This window comes from Desmodus rotundus, chromosome 12 (genome assembly GCF_022682495.2).
Source record: "Desmodus rotundus isolate HL8 chromosome 12, HLdesRot8A.1, whole genome shotgun sequence".
NCBI lineage: Eukaryota > Metazoa > Chordata > Mammalia > Chiroptera > Phyllostomidae > Desmodus > Desmodus rotundus.
This window is the reverse complement of record NC_071398.1, coordinates 51729319-51747512: the sequence shown is the minus strand read 5'-3', so window position 1 is coordinate 51747512 and position 18194 is coordinate 51729319. Positions and strand designations below refer to the sequence as shown.

At 43.8% G+C, this 18194-nt stretch overlaps 1 protein-coding gene across 1 annotated transcript; it reads left to right on the top strand.

The window, feature by feature from the left end:
* The first annotated feature begins 1345 nt into the window (after positions 1-1345).
* LOC112313677 (zinc finger protein 814) lies at positions 1346-18172 on the top strand. The gene is made up of 3 exons (XM_024570275.3): positions 1346-1600; positions 2654-2780; positions 12350-18172. The coding sequence occupies exons 1-3, from the start codon at positions 1568-1570 to the stop codon at positions 15172-15174; spliced, it is 2985 nt and encodes a 994-aa protein (XP_024426043.2). The 5' UTR covers positions 1346-1567; the 3' UTR covers positions 15175-18172.
* Positions 18173-18194: the final 22 nt, after the last annotated feature.

The following is an 18194-nucleotide window of genomic DNA, read 5'->3' as shown; positions in this document are numbered from 1 at the left end:
GGATGTTTCTCTCCCTCCCTTCCCTTCTCTAAAAATAAAATCTTTTAAAAAGAGAGAGAGATGGAGATGCTGGAAAAATCGCTGGACTGCAATTTTTATCTGATTAACCTTTTTCCTTGAATTCCAAACACCTTACCTACTTCTTTCTTGAATTCCAAGCCCCTTACCTACCCTGCCCTTATTATTAAAAGACTGGCCTGAAATGAGATGTTAAGACAGTTTTTAAGGTACATAACCTGCCATCTTCTTAGACTGTTGGCATCTGAATAATGCACACAGAAAAATTAAATTTTGTTTTTGTCCAAACCTGGAGAGAATTTTTGTAAGAATTTATTTGAGCCAACACTGGCAACAATGCCTGGAAACAAGATCTCAAATGCTCTTAAATTCAGTCCTTGTCTCTACTTATTGGTTCTGTCAGTGACAGGCAGCACAGTTGTCCACTTTTCCTATTACAGACTATTTCAGGCAAAGTTGCTTTTTCTTAGGGGAAGGCAAAAGTCTTATCTAAAACATAAATAGGAGGCTTTTCCCTGACTGGTGTGGCTCAGTGGCTTGGGAGTCTGCCTGCAAAGTGAAAGGTTAGGGATTCAGTTCCCTCAGGACACATGCCTGGATTGCTGGACAGGCAAGTGGCAACCAACTGATTTTTCTCCTTCTCTTTGTACCTCATTTCCCTTCTCTCTAAAAATAAATGAAAGGTTTTATAGGAAGCAGGGTGGGGCAAGGAAGCAATTAGAAAGGACCGGATATTTCTGAGCAAGGACATCTTTTCACTAGAGGAAGAGATCTGGAGGGGGTTTTGTCTTGCAGATTGCCTCTTCTAACTAAGGGGAATGGGGAGGGTTTATGAGAAAGATCACCTGACCAGTGCTTGGACAGAAAATGTCAAACTGGGTAAGACTAGGTTTCCGTGAACCTACAGTTACATCACGAATTAAACTTGGTTTGGTATCTTAGGCTTTTAGCATCACTGATGCCATTTTGGGCCTGTGTGTTTTTTTAAAAAAATAACCTGTTCTTCCAAAGCACAGGTAACACATGGACTTAAATTTGCATTTGAATTGGGCCAGTCTTCCGGATCTGATCCCTGAAGCTATGTTCCAGTACATTGTGTCAGAACTGTAAGTTAACAGAAAGCAAAGTCCTCCTTCGAGGGAGGAGGAGTATCAATTTACGCAATCATCTAGTGGCTCAGGATGGAGAACTCCATTCCTTATGACCTCTAGAGCTCTGAGAACTACATTACCCAGAAGACAGAGGGCTTAGTTGAGCCAATCACAAATCGAAAGAGCACTTCTCAGATTTCATCAGTTTGGGGCGGAACTTCCGGCATCCTCCTCCTGGCGGCCATTCTTGCTGCCATTCTTGTGAGTCTATTCGGCTTTGGGTAGGTGAACCGCTTATGAGTTGACAAACGGAAAAATCGCAAAGGAGTCGTAGTCCTTGCGGAACAGACGGGAGTCTGACGTTCGGTGACACCGCCCGTGGGACCCGCCAACGCAGAGATCGGAACTGCGGCCCCGGGGACCCCTCCGCACCCGCCCCACTCCGCCCACACAGTCGGATGGCGGCGGCGGCGATGAGGCGCCCAGCTGCGGTGAGTGCGCGTCCGCGTGCCGTCCACCTTCACCGTAGGGAGCCCTGCAGCCCAAACCCCGGTGGACGGCGTTTAGGTGGCGGAATGCAGGTTCTCCTGCCGGTGCTACTTGGTCAGAAAGAGTAGGGTGCGGGATGAGTTTCCTCTAGCTCTGCCCCTGATGAGGGTGCTGCGCACAGAAATACAAGTGAAAGAGGGAGGTGGTCACGGTAACTGTGTAGCAGGTGACGAAGGCTTCGATGGGACGAGTAGACGTGATGGTTCTGGAGGCAGAGGAGTAACTGAGATGACTTGACACTGAGGGCAGAGCTCCTGCTTGTTCGCTAGAGCTGGATCCCCCCGTGTGTGTGCTCTGCTGTGATGGGGTCTGGGGGAGTTTCAGATTTGCTGGTGGCTAAGGTCTGGGACACGTATGGTCATCTTTGAGTGTCAGTGTGTCTGGCATGGAGACCATTAGGACTGGGATTCTTAGGGAAGGTTGTGTGGAGAGAACCCGACGTGGCTGCTGAGAACATCACACCGGTGGAAGGGGGCCATGGGCATCTGAAGTTCACATGTGCTTTTGGGAGGCGAATTCTGAAGCAAGGGCTAGATGTATAGAGGAGGCCTTCAAAGCAGCATCTCCACAAATGAGTACCTGTGGGATCAGGTGGGGACTGTCAAAGGAACAATCTACAGAATGATGTGCTTATTGAGGAAAAGTGAGTTGTTGTCCCAGGACCCTAGTGTTGGGCACTGAAGGGTGAAGCATGCGCCCACACTTGGCTGTGTCTTGTCACAATCTAGAGACCCCAAAGGGAATTAATGACAGGATGGATGGGACCCTACAAGCCAGGACCAGAACTGGATTACTTCTCTGTGCCTCCCTGCCTGATGAGGCTGAGGGCTGAACATAATGAATAAAAAGGGACCTGAGGGTAGAGCGGGCATCAGTGGAATTCCTCTGAGGAGGCAGCTTTGGAGGAGGCTGGGAGTGGGATAGATGTGTGGGGAGGTGGGTTGTGGGTTCTCAGAGACAGAAAGCTCATGTTTTTCCTGTCCCCATGATAACAGGCCAGTGTGACCTTTGAGGATGTTGCCGTGCACTTCTCCTGGGAGGAATGGAGGCTGCTTGATGAGGCTCAGAGACGCCTGTACCTCCGTGTGATGCTGGAGAACTTTTCACTTATATCCTCTCTGGGTAAGACCCATGGCCTCACCAGTGACTTGGACTAGACTCTACTCCATCCACCCCAAGACCTTTCTCAGGGCTCAGGTGTGGACCACAGGCACTGCTTGCTGCCCCAGTTTTCCGGGGAGTTGCTGTATTGCTAGGGCTGGAGTGTTTGCACTGCCTTCCCTCCCTGCAGTCCCAGTCCTGAACCCTTTTAGGGAAAGATTCAAAGTCACCACTATTGCATTGAGCTTAGTGGATTCACAGAGCTTGCCCTCTCAGTGTCTGGGTTAATGTGTCCAGATCCACCTCACTTCTGCCTCCCAGGGTTTGACTCCTCCTTTTAGCCATCATTTCCTCTTGCCTACCTGGGCCAGGAGTTGCAGGTGTTGTCATGGTCGTTACTTATGTAAACCATGGCCTTTTCTTAAAATACCTCCCCTGCATAGTGTATAGTCTTTAGATCTGTTTTCCCTTTTTTTTTTTCCTAGCCTTTCCAAGATATAAACTTGTATGTATATGTTAAAGTGTACAATGTGGTGATTTTATACACATAGTAAAATAATTGTCACAGTGAAGTTAATTCAACATCCATCACTATAGAAAATTGCCTTATTTTTTTTTATGCTAAGAATGCTTAAGATCTACTCTCTTGAATTTCAAGTACATGAAATTGTTAACTATAGTCACCATGCTCTTAGTCACATCCTCAGAACTCATCTTTTTTTTTTTTTTTTTAAGATTTTATTTATTTAATATATAGAGAGGGGAAGGGAAGGCAAAAGAGAACGAGGGAAACATCAATGTGTGGTTGCCTCTCACGCTCACCCGCACAGCAGACCTGGCCCTCCGCCCAGGCATGTGCCCTAACTAGGAATTGAACCAGCAATCCTTTGGTTCTCAGGCCGGCATTCAATCCACTGAGCCACACCAGCCAGGAAATAATCTCTCATATTTTAAAGGAATGTTGGAACTTTCAACCAACAAGTTCCTGTTTTCCACTACACCCCAGATCCTGGCATTCTATTTGTTTTTTTTTACAATTTTCTTTTTTCTTTTTCTTTTTTTTCTATTTCAGCCTTATTGTCCATGGGTTTCATAATATCTACACCTGCACTAACACTTCTCTCTACAGTGTTTTTCTTTTTTGAAGATTTTATTTATTTGTTTTTAGAGAGAGGGAAAGGCTGGGAGAAAGAGAGGGAGAGAAACTTGAATGGGTGGTTGCCTCTTCCAGGCCCATCACCAGGTTCCTGGCCCACAACTCAGGCATGTACCCGCACTGGGAATCAAACCAGCAACCCTTTGGTTTTCAGGCCAGCACTCAAACCACTGAGGCACTCTAGCCACGGCTCTCGCTGCAGTTTTGATGGTAGGCGTCTTATCAGGTTAGAGGTAATATCGTTGGTTTGATTTGCATTTACGTTGATTAGTGAGGAGAATTATGTGTGTGTGTGTGTTTTGTTATTGGTGCTAAAACATGGGAGGAAATACATTTTTCAAATTATTTGCCCTTTTTAGATTTTTAAAAAAATATATTTATTGATTATGCTATTACAGTTGTCCCATTTCCCCCCTTCACTCAACTCCATCCTGCCTACCCCCTCCCTCCCACATTCCCCCCTATGGTTCATGTCCATGGGTCATACTTATAAGTTCTTTGGCTTCTACATTTCCTACACTATTCTTACCCTCCCCCTGTCTATTTTCCACCTATCATTTATGCTATTTATTCTCTGTACCTTTCCCCCCTCTCTCCCCCTCCCACTCTCCTATTGATAACCCTCCATGTGATCTCCATTTCTGTGGTTCTGTTTCTGTTCTAGTTGTTTGCCTAGTTTGCTCTTGTTTTTGTTTTAGGTGTGGTTGTTAATAACTGTGAGTTTGCTGTCATTTTTACTGTTCATATTTTTTATCTTTTTCTTAGATAAGTCTCTTTAACATTTCATATAATAATGGCTTAGTGATGATGAACTCCTTTAACTTGACTTTATCTGAGAAGCACTTTATCTTCCCTTCCATTCTAAATGATAGCTTTGCTGGATAGAGTAATCTTGGATGTAGGCCCTTGCCTTTCATGACTTGGAATCCTTCTTTCCAGCCCCTTCTTGCCTGTAAGGTCTCTTTGGAGAAATCAGCTAGCAGTCTTATGGGAACTCCCTTATAGATAACTGTGTCCTTTTCTCTTGCTGCTTCTAAGATTCTCTCCTGTTCCATCTTGGGCAATGTAATTTTGATGTGCCTTGGTGTGTTCCTCCTTCGGTCTAGCTTCTTTGGGACTCTCTGAGCTTCCTGGACTTACTGGAAGTCTATTTCCTTTCCAGACTGGGGAAGTTCTCCTTCATTATTTGTTCAAATAAGTTTTCAATTTTTTGTTCTTCCTCTTCTCCTTCTGGCACCCCTATAATTCGGATGTTGGAACATTTCAAGATATCCTGGAGGTTCCTAAGCTTCTCCTCATTTTTCCGAATTCTTGTTTCTTCATTCTTTTCTGGTTGGATGTTTCTTTCTTCCTTCTGGTCTACACCATTGATTTGAGTCCCAGTTTCCTTCACATCACTATTGGTTCCCTGTACATTTTCCTTTGTTTATCTTGGCATAGGCTTCATTTTTTCATCTAGTTTTCGAACAAATTCAACCAGTTCTGTGAGCATCTTGATAACCAGTGTTTTGAACTGTGCATCCGATAGGTTGGCTATCTCTTCCTCGCTTAGTTGTATTTTTTCTGGAGCTTTGAAGTGTTCTGTCACTTGGGCCTTTTTTTTTTTTTTGTCTTGGTGGGTCTGTTACTTTAAGGGGCGGAGCCTTAGGTGTTCCCGGGGGCGTGGTAACGCTGGTCGCTGTGCTGTGATGCTGTACGTGGGGGAGGGGCCGAGAGGGAGCAATGGCACTTGCTCTACTCTCTGCCATATTTCAGTCACTCCCTGTGCTACCCACAATGAAATTGGGCCCCTCTGGTGCTGGTTCCCGAGTGGGTGGGCTTGTGCACACTCTAGGCCCCTGTGGGTCTCTCCAACGACCTCTCCTGTGAGGCTGGGAGTCTCTCCTGCTGCTGCCTCTACCCCCACGGGTGTTTTCAATCAGAGGTTTGAGGCTTTATTTCCCTGTGTTGGAACCCTGGGTTATGCGGTCTGCTTCGCTCCCCCGCCATCTGTCTGGGTTTCTCTGTGAGCGATTGTAGGGCCGCAGGGTCTGCTAGTGGTCGGACTGCCTGCCCCGTTCGTCCCACACTCCGCCAGTCTCGGTCCTGCCACGGCCACGCGAGTCCTCTCTTCCCTGGTGCCCGCCCCGGTGCCCATCTCCTCCCCTCCTACCGGTCTGGATGTATGTTTCTTTTTTATCTCCTTGGTGTCGGACTTCCTTGCTGTTCGATTTTTCTGTCAGTTCTGGTTGTGCGAGGAGGCGCAGTGTGTCTACCTACACCTCCATCTTGGTTCTCCCCCTTTTAGATTTTTGATTAAATGTTTATTCAGATTTGTGCCAACTTTTTAATTTGTTCTTTTGCTATTGAGTTCTTTGGGCACCTTATATGTTAGATACTTACCCTTTGTGAGACCGTTCTTACAAATATTCCCTCAAATTTCATTTTGTTGGTTCCTTTCTCTTACTTTATTTTATTTACTTTTAGAGAGAGTGAAGGGGAGGGAGAAAGAGAGAGGTACACCAGTGTGTGACAGATACATCAATCTCAGTTGCATCAACCCCAACTAGGGACCTGGCCTGCAACCTAGGCATGTTCCCTGACCAGGAACTGAACCAGTGAACTTTCTGTTCACAGGCCAGGACTCAACCCATTGAGCCACACCACCCAGAGCTGTTAATTGCTTTCTTTACTATGCAGAAACTTTTCTTTTAAATATTTTATTTATTTATTTTTGGAGAGCAGGGAAAGGAGGGAGAAATAGAGGGAGAAAAACATCCATGAGTGGTTGCCTCTCATGCACCCCCCACTGGAGACCAGGCCTGTAACCCAGTGGTGTGTCCTGACTGGGAATCGAGGCAGCGAACCTCCACTGAGCCACATCAGCCAGGGCATTTGCACAATCGTTTTAGTTTATAGCCTGGCTTATTTATTTTTGCCTTTCTTACCTCCTTTTGGTGTCATCCAAAATATTATTGCCAATACCAGTGTTAAGAAGATCATCTTTCCCAAGGAATTTTGTATTTTCATGTGTTATGTTTGAGAGTTTACTGCATTTTGAGTTAATTTTTGTGAGTGGTATAAGGTAGAGGGTCTGGTATATGTTCAGTTTTTTCATCACTATTTATTTTACTTTAATTATTTTATTGATTTTTATAGAGAGAGAGTGGGAGAGTCAGGAGAGAGAGAGGCAGAAACATCGGTTTGTGATTCTTGTATGTGCCCTGACCAGGGATTGAACCTGAAACCTTGGCACATTGCAATGATGCTCTAACCAGTTGAACTACCTGGCCAAGGCTCAACACTATTAGTTGGATAAACTATCTTTTCCCCGTTGTGTATTTTTGGTGTTCTTGTCAAAGAGAAGTTGCCCACATATGTGGGTTTATTTCTAGGCTGTCTATATTCTGTTTCTTAGGTCTTTGTGTTCATGTGTCTATTTTTGTCGATTTTGATTAATATTGATTTATAATATGGTTTAAATCCTAAAGTGTTGGCCCTCAACAGTGGTCTGAGGTGGTTGGGTGTTGTCCTGCAAAGCTAAAGGTTGCTGGTTCCATTCTTGGTCAGGGCACATGCCTGGGTTTTGGGTTTGGTCCCCAGTTGGGGCATGTACAAGAGGTGACTGATCTCTCACTTCAGCATTTCTTTCCCTATCTTTCTCTGTCCTTCCTCCTCTAAAAATAAATAAAGTCTTAAAAAATGAATAATGAAGTGTGATGCCTCTGTCCCTACCATTGATGTTCTTGATCAAAATTGCTTTGACTATTGGAGATCATTTGTTGTTTGAATTTTAGGATTCTTTTTCTATTTCTGGTAAAAATGTTACGGATTTTTATAGAGATTGCATTGAATCATTTGGTTGTTTTATTTATTAGAAATAGCCAGCCCTGGCTGGTGTGGCTCACTAGTTTGAATGCTGACACTCAAACCAAAGGATCGCTGGTTCAATTCCTAGTCAGGGGATATGCCTGGGTTTTGGGCCAACTCTGCACTACAGGGCATGTGAGAGGTGCTCATACATTGATGTTTATCTCTATCTCCTTCCCTTTGCCTCTCAAAAATAAATAAATAAATAAATCTTTGTTAAAAAAGAAATATCCTAACAATAATAATTCTTCCAATCCAAGAACACAGGATGTCTTTTCATTAATTTCTGTGTTCAGTTCCTTTCATCACTGTGTTAAAGTTTGAGTCCACATCTTTCTCCTCCTTGATTTAATTTAGTCCTCAGTATTTTATTGCTTTTAATGCTATGGGTTTCTTCATTTCTTATTGAGATATTTTATTAGTGTTATGATGCATCTTGATTTTTATGTGGATTTGGGGTTATGTAAATTAACAGGACTTGTTACTTCTGGCAGAGATTTTGTTTTTTTAGTGCAGATTTTAGGTTTTTATTCATGTAAACTTATGTCATCTACAAACACAGGCAGTTTCTCTTCTTTTTCTGTATAGCTTTTTCTTCACCCTGGCCGGAGAACATGATCACTGATCTTACAGAGAGGGAAAGGGAGGGAGAGAGAAAGGGAGAGAAACATTGATGTGAGAGTGACAGGGAAACACTGACCAGTTGCTTCTCCTATGTGCCCTGACCGGGGACCAAACCAAAGCCCAGGCATGTGACCTAACTGGGGGTGGAACCTCTGACCATTCCCTTTACAGGACAATGCACAAGAAACTGAGCGACACTGGTCAGGGCAATATGGATTATTATTATTTTTTTAAGATTTTATTTATTTTTAGAGAGGGGGGAAAGGGAGAGAAATATACATGTGTGAGATACATCAATCAGTTGCCTCTGGCATACCTGTACACCCCTCCTTACACCCTTAATCCAGGACATGCCCTGCTGTGGGGAGGCTCTAGCCAGAGAGCCCTCCTGTCTTCCCCACATGAGAATAAGTCTACCAAGACATGATCTTCTTGGGGAGGAAAGGTGGCCAATCTCTCTGAGGAGAAGGGCCTTGAGCCTATTCCTCAATGGGCTTTTATTGGGTTTGATTTGCATAAGAATACAGGGCTTATAGGTAAAGTTCATCAATCATTATTAGGCAGTTATGATCAAGGAATAGATATTCAAAGAAATATAAGGGCTTATTCTGAGTCAGGGTCAGATAGATAGAGTGATATCACAGGGCCATAAAACTTTGGGAAACAAACTCATTTTATGCTTGGACGCTTATCATTTAAATTGAGGGTATTCTTAGCAAAGCAGGTTTCAAAGGATTTTATGCATTCTTTTCTTAAGCCTGATGTCCCCAGGAAACCCTCATTCCAGCACAGGGCCACACCCAGCTCCAGCACTGTTTTAGGCTTAAGTCAGGTGGTGGATGGAGGCAGCCAACACATTAGGAGACTTTTTACAGATAGAATGAGCACTCACGCTATGACAAAGCTGAGGGGTGAGGGTCCATCATCCCTTTTTCTATAGTCCCCTAAGTACTTTCCTGATGACACCTTTGTGACCCTGCCTATCTTAGGTTGTCCCTCCCTTGAGGAATCTTACCCATCATTGGCTAACCAGTCATCCCCCTGGGCCACGGAGGTTGAAGTAGGCTCTGTCCCTGCCGAGAAAATAACTTTGGTCTCCTTAGTGGCTTATGGTCCCAAGGTCTTTTTACTCAGCCTCAGCCTTGACGGGTTACAGCTTCTGAAACCAGTCAGGGCAGTTCCCAACACCTGGCAACTGAGGCATGTGTCCTGACTGGGAATAGAACTGCAGACCTTTAGGTTTGGAGCGTGGTGCTCAATCCACTGAGACACTCTGGCCAGGGTCATTATTTTTAAAAATAACCTTGTGATAACCTATAATTTATGTAGACTTTATTTAGTCTCTTTAGTTCTTTTGATTACTTTTTCCTTTGGATGGTTTTAAAAGACCTTTCAATTTCTGAATCATTTCTTTGATAGATCAACTGTTGATGCTCTCTGTCCCATTCTTTTCCTTTCATTTATTATTTTTAAGCACCATAATTCCTGTTTGTTTTATTTTGAAGTCCTTCTCTGACCACTCACAGCTCTTCATTTCTCTGGGGTGATTGATAAATTATTGTGTTCCCTTGTTTGGGAGTTGTCATATTTCCTTGATTTTCTTTTTTGTTTGTGTGTACTTTGTAGCCTTGTGTTGATGCCTATACGTTTCACAGAGCAGAATCTGCAGACTTCATGGAAGGGGTTTACAGAGCCAGATCAACACCTGTGTGTGGGTGTCACTGTGTAGACTTAGTAGGATGTTGCAGTTCTCAATACAAGAAGGCCCAGCAGCTTAGTGTCTGCATCTGTGTCACCTGAGGTCAACATTAGGGAAACAATAGCTAAGACTGTGGGTGTTGACATCAGTGGAAAAGGTTTCTGAGGACTTCCCTACTTTGTTCTCTGGTGGGAACTGTTTTGGCTGAGTGGTTCCCTTTTGGTGCCAAGTACAGGGCATCTTCACGGTGATGGTGCAGTTGGTGTCTGATCTTTGGGCACCTGTAGAGCAGGTGTGAATCTGGATTCTAGGCTCTGAATAGACTCAGAGGAATAGCAGTAGTAGGGTCTTAGATACTGACTTGCCCCCAGGAAAAATGACATTGTTGTGAGAGATGCAGTCACACATGGATCAGTTCTGGAGCCTATGACCAGCGCACAGATACACAGAGAGAGACAGTGACTGTGGTGTCTGAGGAGCTGGCTGCCCCCCAGCAGTCATGGCTTTGGTGCATGAGACCTGAGCACTCACTCACCTGATAGCCGTGGAGTCCGGGTCTAAAATACGGGCATCGCAGGAGCAGCTGTGGCTCTGGGGCCTGGGAGTTGGGAGGCATGGCTGCCCTTGTGCTGGAAAGGGGGAGTGAGGACAACTCACCTGCTCTTGTCCCGCAGGTGGCCTGTGGTGATGGACCTTGGTACCCTCACTGTTAAGGCTGCTGGTATCCTCTGGGGAGCAGGCATGTTGGGTCCATGGCAATACACGCTCAGCCTCTTCTACTGTGCATACTGTGGGGGTTCTCACCTTGAAGAAGAGCTGTGGAGGTCTCTGTGGCAAAGGCTCCTGAGGTTTCCTGCAGATCACAGCCTTGAGAACACTATGTCATCTGCCCTGTGGCTGGTACACTGGGCTCCTGCCTTGTCATATATTTCATCTCTGTTTGTCTTCATTAAGTTGATATCACCAGCCGTCCTCTTTGTGTGAATATTCTCCTTTTTATACTCCACTGTGTTACTGTAATATCTTTCTGTTTTTAAGTTTTGTTTTATTACATATTTATACTTTTCTGATAGGGAAAGGGAGGAAGAAAGGAGAAAAACATTGATGTGAGAGAGAAATATCAATTGGTTGCCTTTTGAACAAGGCCATAATGGGGACTGAACCCACAGAGTGGGCATGTACCCTGACTGAGAACCGAGGCCCCAACCTTTTGGTTTGTGTGGTGACTCAAACCATTTCAGTTACACCAGGCATGGTGCTGTAGTATTTTAATGGTACTCTTTAGTCCTTCAAGGACCAGTTCTCTCTGTGGATAGCTGTCTTAGTATTTTGTCATTAGTAATCCAGGCTGGTTTCTTCCACCATCGTGCTGACATGACTCACCTACATGTCTTTTCTGGGTCTGTTCTCTGCTTTGTTGCTCTGAGACAGTGCCGGCCATTCAGTGTTCTGGTTTTTCCTTTTGTGCTTCATGTTCTATATAGCTGACCTTCTAGGACTTTCAGGGAAGGGTCCTTTCTGCACATATCACAGGATGGATCTCTCTCCAACAATGGCAGAGTGGGCTAATGGGATCTGGTCCTGGTGAGTGGCAGCTGTGGAGATTGTAAAGTCAGGGCTTCATTCAGATCATAACCAGTAACCTGACTTTTTTTCAACCACAATTTGACTACTATTGCCAGCAGCCATACCCACTTCTACCTTTTCCAGCTTTGATACTTTGCTGACTTGTCAGTTCTACTACTTGTCACTTCTCCTGGGGTTTCCAGCTCACAGATATTTCCACCTCCATTGATCCCACATTTCACCCTTTCTCTCACCCCTCTTTCTGTGGTACTCTTGAACATTGGCACTCATGTGTTATTTGCCCAGACACTCACGAATCTATATATTGACCTTGTACAGCAGCTAATATCTTGCAAAGGGACAGTAATGGGCTTATATGTGTGTTCTACCCAGCCTAATGTCAGCAGCAGAGAGGGATATACAGGAAGCTGTTGGCAGAGGAAATGCATTGCAAGCCCTGCCTCTTTCCCGTGTGTCATGCCCTGTCCAAGTATCCTTCCCCTGGAGAGGTTTCCATTATATTGTAACCTTAGAAGCCCAATAATACACCACAGTCAGCCAGTCCTTCAGTGGAACTTTCTCATTTTGAAGAATATTTCTTGTATTCTTGCTTTCCTGTGACACGTAGACATGTGTGCTGGGGTTCTCTGCTCCTTATAGTCAATAGGTACTTCACCAGCATTTCTCTGCATTCAGGTTGCTGCTGTGGAAGAGAGGATGTGGAGACACCTATTAAACAGAATGTTTGTGTACAAGTCGCACAGACCAAGAATCCCAAGGCAGCTTCGTCTTCCCAGAAGAGTCACCCCTGTGCGAGTTGTGAGCCTGTCTTGAGAGACATTTTTAACTTGGTAGAGCAGCAGGGCAAACAACACAGCCCGACACTGCTGAGGTGCGGGGCATGTGCAAAACGATTTCATTTCAGTGCAAAGTGTCACCAGTACCAGGAACAGCATATGGGACAGAAACCCTTCAGTAATACTCTGAGCGGGGCCTCACTTGTGAAGAGCTGCAGAATCCACGTGTCAGGGACACGCTTTATCTATGGCGAGGTTGAGAAGGACTGCCTGGCCAGCTCAGGTCCTCAGCAACAGCAGGACACCCATAAAGTGAAGGAGCCAAACAAGGGCACACAGTGGGAAGCAGCATTACGAAGCAGAAGAAGTCATTACACCTTGGGGGAAGGCAAGAAAGCCTGCAACTCCCAGCACATACCTGTGGACCAGGCTGTTCACACTGGAAGACAGTGTTTTGTATGTAGTGAATGTGGAAAAACATTCAGGTACAAATCCTCATTTGTCACGCACTGCAGAGGCCACACTGGGAAAAGTTTCCATGTGTGTGGTAGAAATAGAAAATCCTTTGGTGGGAGCTCAGCTCGCAGTCATCATGAAAAAATTCATACAGGACCAAGGCTGTACAAGTGCAGCAAATGTGGAAAATCCTTAAGCCACAAATGTTTCCTCATTTCTCCCTCAGGACAGCACAGTGGAGAAAACAGTTTTTTGTGCAGTGAGTGTACACAACCTTTTAGTCATAGTTCAGTGTTGATTCCTTATCAGAGAGTTCACACTGGAGAAAAGCCTTACAAGTGTAATGACTGCTCCAAATCTTTTACCTCTGTTGCTGCTCTAAATTATCATCAGAGCTCTCATACAGGAGAAAGGCCTTATGGGTGTAATGAATGTGGGAAATCTTTTATTTCTAGGTCTGACCTGCGTTATCATCAAAGAGTTCACACTGGAGAGAGACCTCATGAGTGTAGTGAATGTGGGAAATCTTTTATTACTCGTACCGCTCTTCGTTATCATCAGAGGGTTCACACTGGAGAAAGGCCTTATGAATGTAGGCAATGTGGGAAGTCCTTTACCCGTAGAAATAACCTTCTCATACACCTGAGGGTTCACTCAGGGTATAGGCCTTATGAATGCAGTGAATGTGGAAAATCTTTTACTTTTAGCTCTAGCCTTCGTTATCATCATAGAGTTCACACAGGAGAAAGGCCTTATGATTGTAATGAGTGTGGAAAATCCTTTAACAATAGGTGGACACTTGTTCGACACCAGAGAATTCACACAGGAGAAAAGCCTTATGTGTGCAGTAAATGTGGCAAATCTTTTACTTGTAGCTCCACCCTTCAGTATCATGAGCGAGGCCACCTTGGAGAAAGGCCTTATGAGTGCAGTGAATGTGATAGATCTTTTACCACTAGCTCTGCCCTTCGTTACCATCAGAGTGTTCACACAGGAGAAAGGCCTTATGGGTGCAATGAATGTGGCAGATCTTTTATCTCTAGGTCTGACTTCCAATATCATCAGAAAACTCATTCAGGAGAAAGGCCTTATGAGTGTAGTGTATGTGGGAAATCCTTTATTCGAAGAAATAACCTCATTTTACACCAGAGAGTTCACACAGGAGAAAGACCTTACAAGTGTAGTGAATGTGGGAAATCTTTTAACAATAAGTCGACACTCATTCAACACTTGAGAGTCCACACAGGAGAAAAACCTTATGTGTGCAGTGAATGTGGGAAATCCTTTACTTCTAGCTCCACGCTCTGTTACCATCTGAGAACTCATGCGGGAAAAAGGCCTTATGAGTGTCGTGAATGTGGGAAATGTTTTACATCTAGTTCCACCCTGAATTACCATCAGAGAGTTCATACAGGAGAAAGACCTTATAAGTGCAATGAATGTGGGAAGACTTTTACCTTTAGCTCAAGCCTCCGTTATCATCACAGAGTACATACTGGAGAGAGACCATATGAATGCAGTGAATGTGGAAAAACTTTTAAAGATAGGTCACAATTTACTAAACACCAGAGAGGTCATACTGGACAGAGGCCTTATGAGTGTAGTGAATGTGGGAAATCTTTTAGCCACAAATCTTCCCTCTCGATACACCAGAAAATTCACAATAGAGAAAGGTCTTACAAGTGTAGTGAATGTGGCAAATCTTTTACCTCTACCTCTGGCCTTGGTTATCATCGGAGACTTCACAGGGGAGAAAAGCCCTATCAGTGCATTGAATGTGGAAAATCTTTTACCAGCAGCTCAATACTCGTTAGACACCAGAGAGTTCACACTGGAGAAAGGCCTTATGAGTGTACTGAATGTGGCAAATCTTTTGCCAGTAGTGATACGCTTTCTTATCATCAGAGAGTTCATACAGGAACAAAGCCTTACAAATGCAGTCAGTGTGAAAAATCCTTTGCTTCTGGTTCCACTCTCCGCTATCATCAAAGAGTTCACACAGGAGAAAGGCCTTATGAGTGTGGTGAATGTGGGAAATCTTTTATCTGTAGTTCCAAACTTCGTTATCATCAGCGAGTTCACACAGGAGAAAGGCCTTATGAGTGCAGTGAATGTGGAAAGTCATTTAGGGATAGTTCCCAATTCAGTCAACACCGGAGAGGTCACACAGGAGAAAGGCCTTATGAGTGCAGAGATTGTGGAAAATTTTTTATGCGAAAATCTACCTTGTCTCAACATCAGAGAGTTCACGTTAGAGAAGAGCCTTAAATGTGTTGAGAATGTACAATTTACTCTTCAGTGTCGCGGCCCTGGAGGAAACTGAGGAGCCATCTGTCTGAAAATAAGCTGTTACATTTGAATTGGCCCAGTGGGGAGATTCCTTGTAAATTTCATTGATATGGGAAATTGTGTATATTGTACTTCCTTACTTGCTGGGACACTAGGTTTATGGTACAGATTGTGTGGCTGTAGACTTTTCCTCTTGACCAGGGGACAGGTTTATAAACTTTGCAACTGTCCCACACCCTCATGTGCTCAGGGAAACTGACCTCTTGTCCTCACATATATTGTAATGTAGAAATAATGTGAGCACTTAGGTGTCAGCTTTCCCCTTATGACTAATTCGGACACTGCAGAACAGTATCTACTTGTCCCAGGGATTTGTTGGTCTCATGTGATGCTTTTGATGAGTTTTTCCGTCTAGCATTTCATAAACCTAGGAAGTGCCTGCTGCACATTGCTTTGGCTTGTACAATAATTGAGGCCTTAGTCTTTTAATTCCACACTAATTTTTATTTTTAAAATTTTAAGAAAGGTTTTATTTATTTTTAGAGAGGAGGAAGGAGGGAGAAATAGAAGGAGAGAAACAGACCAGCTGGGGACCTCACCTGCAACCCAGGCATGTGTCCTGACCAGGAACTGCAACAGCGATCTTTCAGGCCATGGGCCAGTGCTCAATCCACTGAGCCACACCAGCCAGGGCTGTTTTTAATTTTTATTTATTGATTTCTTGTTTCTCTTATTTATGCAATCATTTATTGGTTATTTATGTGGACAGTCAAGAGTTTGAACCTACAACCTTGGCATATTGGGGTGATGCTCTAACCAGCTGAGCTACCTACCCAGTGCTCTCCTTTAAAATTGGTTGTCCTTTTTACTGTTCAGGGTAGTTTATAAACTGATTTGGGCTCTACAAGCATGAAAAGCTGAACAACATTTTAGGGGTCTCAAACATTCTCTGCTTGTGGACAGACTGTATGATGGCAGAAAATAACTGACCAGTTTTCACCAAATTTGTGTGGCTCTCCAAAGCTTCCTGGAAAGGAGTGAAGACCTTTCTGGTTGTCATTTGGATATTGTGTTTTAGGAGTCTCTGAGATTACCCCAAGGAAGTGGCAGACATGAGACCCTCAGTTATGAGAGCAGCATGATTTTTCCTTTACCCAAAGCAGATGGCAGATTATATCAGCACTGTCAATGGGTTGTCTTCTGGTCTACAGGAAATTGTGTGTCCTGCTGTCCACAATTCATTGGACTAGGATAACTGGTTGAAAGACTGGGTCCAGGGAAAACCATAGTTGGTAGAGAAACTGCAGCCAGATGAACGTTCCTCTTCTAAACGTGCATCCAGGATTCTCTCTGCCACCACAACTGCGTGATCAGTCTGAACATGCAGATGGGAGATCTGAGACCTCCCACGTGTGGTTATTTTCTGTAACAGGTTTGTTCATACTTTAATAAAATGAGTGCAGTAGGCCCACTGGGTTTCATATCCTTGGATTACACTGGGTGGAACGTGCTGGGAAAAAATTACATTATTGCTCACATCTACTATGTAATTAGCTATATAGTGGTTGTATAACTGTCTACTAAACATGAACAGTTTTTTTCCTCTTTAAAATTACTATATAAAACGTATATAAAATTTATGCCCTGGCTGGTGTAGCTGAGAGGATTGAGTGCGGGACTGGGAAGCAAAGGGTCATGGGTTCGATTCCCAGTCAGGGCACTTGCCTGGGTTGTGGGCCAGGTCCCCAGTGCAGGGATCACAAGAGACAACCACACACATTGATGTTTCTCTCCCTTTCTCTTCCCTTACCCTCTCTAAAAATAAAATCTTTTAAAAAGTATATAAAATTTATATTGTGTTATGTATTATAAGTAATCTCGAAATTTCTTAATGTATACAGGACATTGCAGGCTATATGCAAATCATGGCATTTTATATGAGATTTGAACATCCACAGACTTAGGTATTTGCAGGGTCATTGAAGAAATCCCTTGTACATATTGTCTGTCTTAGATTATAAAGTCAGAAATATTACATGAGTAGCCCTGACAGATGTCACTTGGTTGTGTGTCATGGAAAGTTAACAGTCGCCAGTTTCATTCCTGGCCATGGTACATGTCAGAGTTGTGGGTTTGGTCCCGGCAAGCAGGAAGCAAACCCATCTTTGTTTCTCTCTGACATCAATGTTTCTTCATCTCCTTGTCTTCTCCTTCACTAAAAATAAATAAAATCTTTTAAAAAGAAATGTTAATGTGGTTAAAATTGTCCCTAAATGGGTAGTACATAATCATTGCCTGCAGGGAGCAGAGAGCGGTTTTTTAATTATTATTTTTAATGGGACTAGAAGTAGAACTTGTCAGCATGAGAAACACAGCTGTGGAGAATTGTAAGAGCTTATGGAAGCCAAAAAGATGACATAGGCCTGGGAGAAAAATCTCTAATGCTTTTGAGAATAAATTTTGCACTTGAATGCAGTTGAAATTGAGGGTACAGGAGGAAAACGGCATGGAGTTTGGGAAAAGTAAAGTGCGAAGTGGATTACAGGATAGTTAACAAAATTGTGCACTCTCTTGAGGGTTCATCCTCCCGTTGAGGGCTATTACTTTCGGTATTCTGGAGGAGTATGAACCTAGACACATGTAAAAGACAAGGCTGCCTTAGCACTTTTCACCAAAGAAGTTTCAAGCCTGGGGTGTGACTCCCCACCATGCCCTTCACAGTTGGTATTTTATGATCAGATCACACTGTGATGTTACTTTCCACAGAATCCCCCCCCCCCTTTTTTGGAGGGGTGCTGAACTGCTAGTGCTTATTAAAGCAATTCAGAATATATGTCTTCTTTCTTTCCAACTATGGCTCAGTATGGAGTCATTTCTGTTGTTCTTGGCTAATCATAATAAAGCAAAATACCAGTACACACTTAAGACTACACACATTTGGAGTGTCCTGCTATGCCTGGACTATTTTGTATGTGAGTAAGTATAGAAGGATATTTCCT

Bases quoted from the DNA above. Each gene is read 5' to 3' on its own strand.
- LOC112313677 (XM_024570275.3), top strand. From the start codon at position 1,568: ATGGCGGCGGCGGCGATGAGGCGCCCAGCTGCG. The intron at 1,601-2,653 runs GTGAGTGCGCGT...CCATGATAACAG, and splicing joins CGATGAGGCGCCCAGCTGCG to GCCAGTGTGACCTTTGAGGA. The intron at 2,781-12,349 runs GTAAGACCCATG...CTCTGCATTCAG, and splicing joins TTCACTTATATCCTCTCTGG to GTTGCTGCTGTGGAAGAGAG.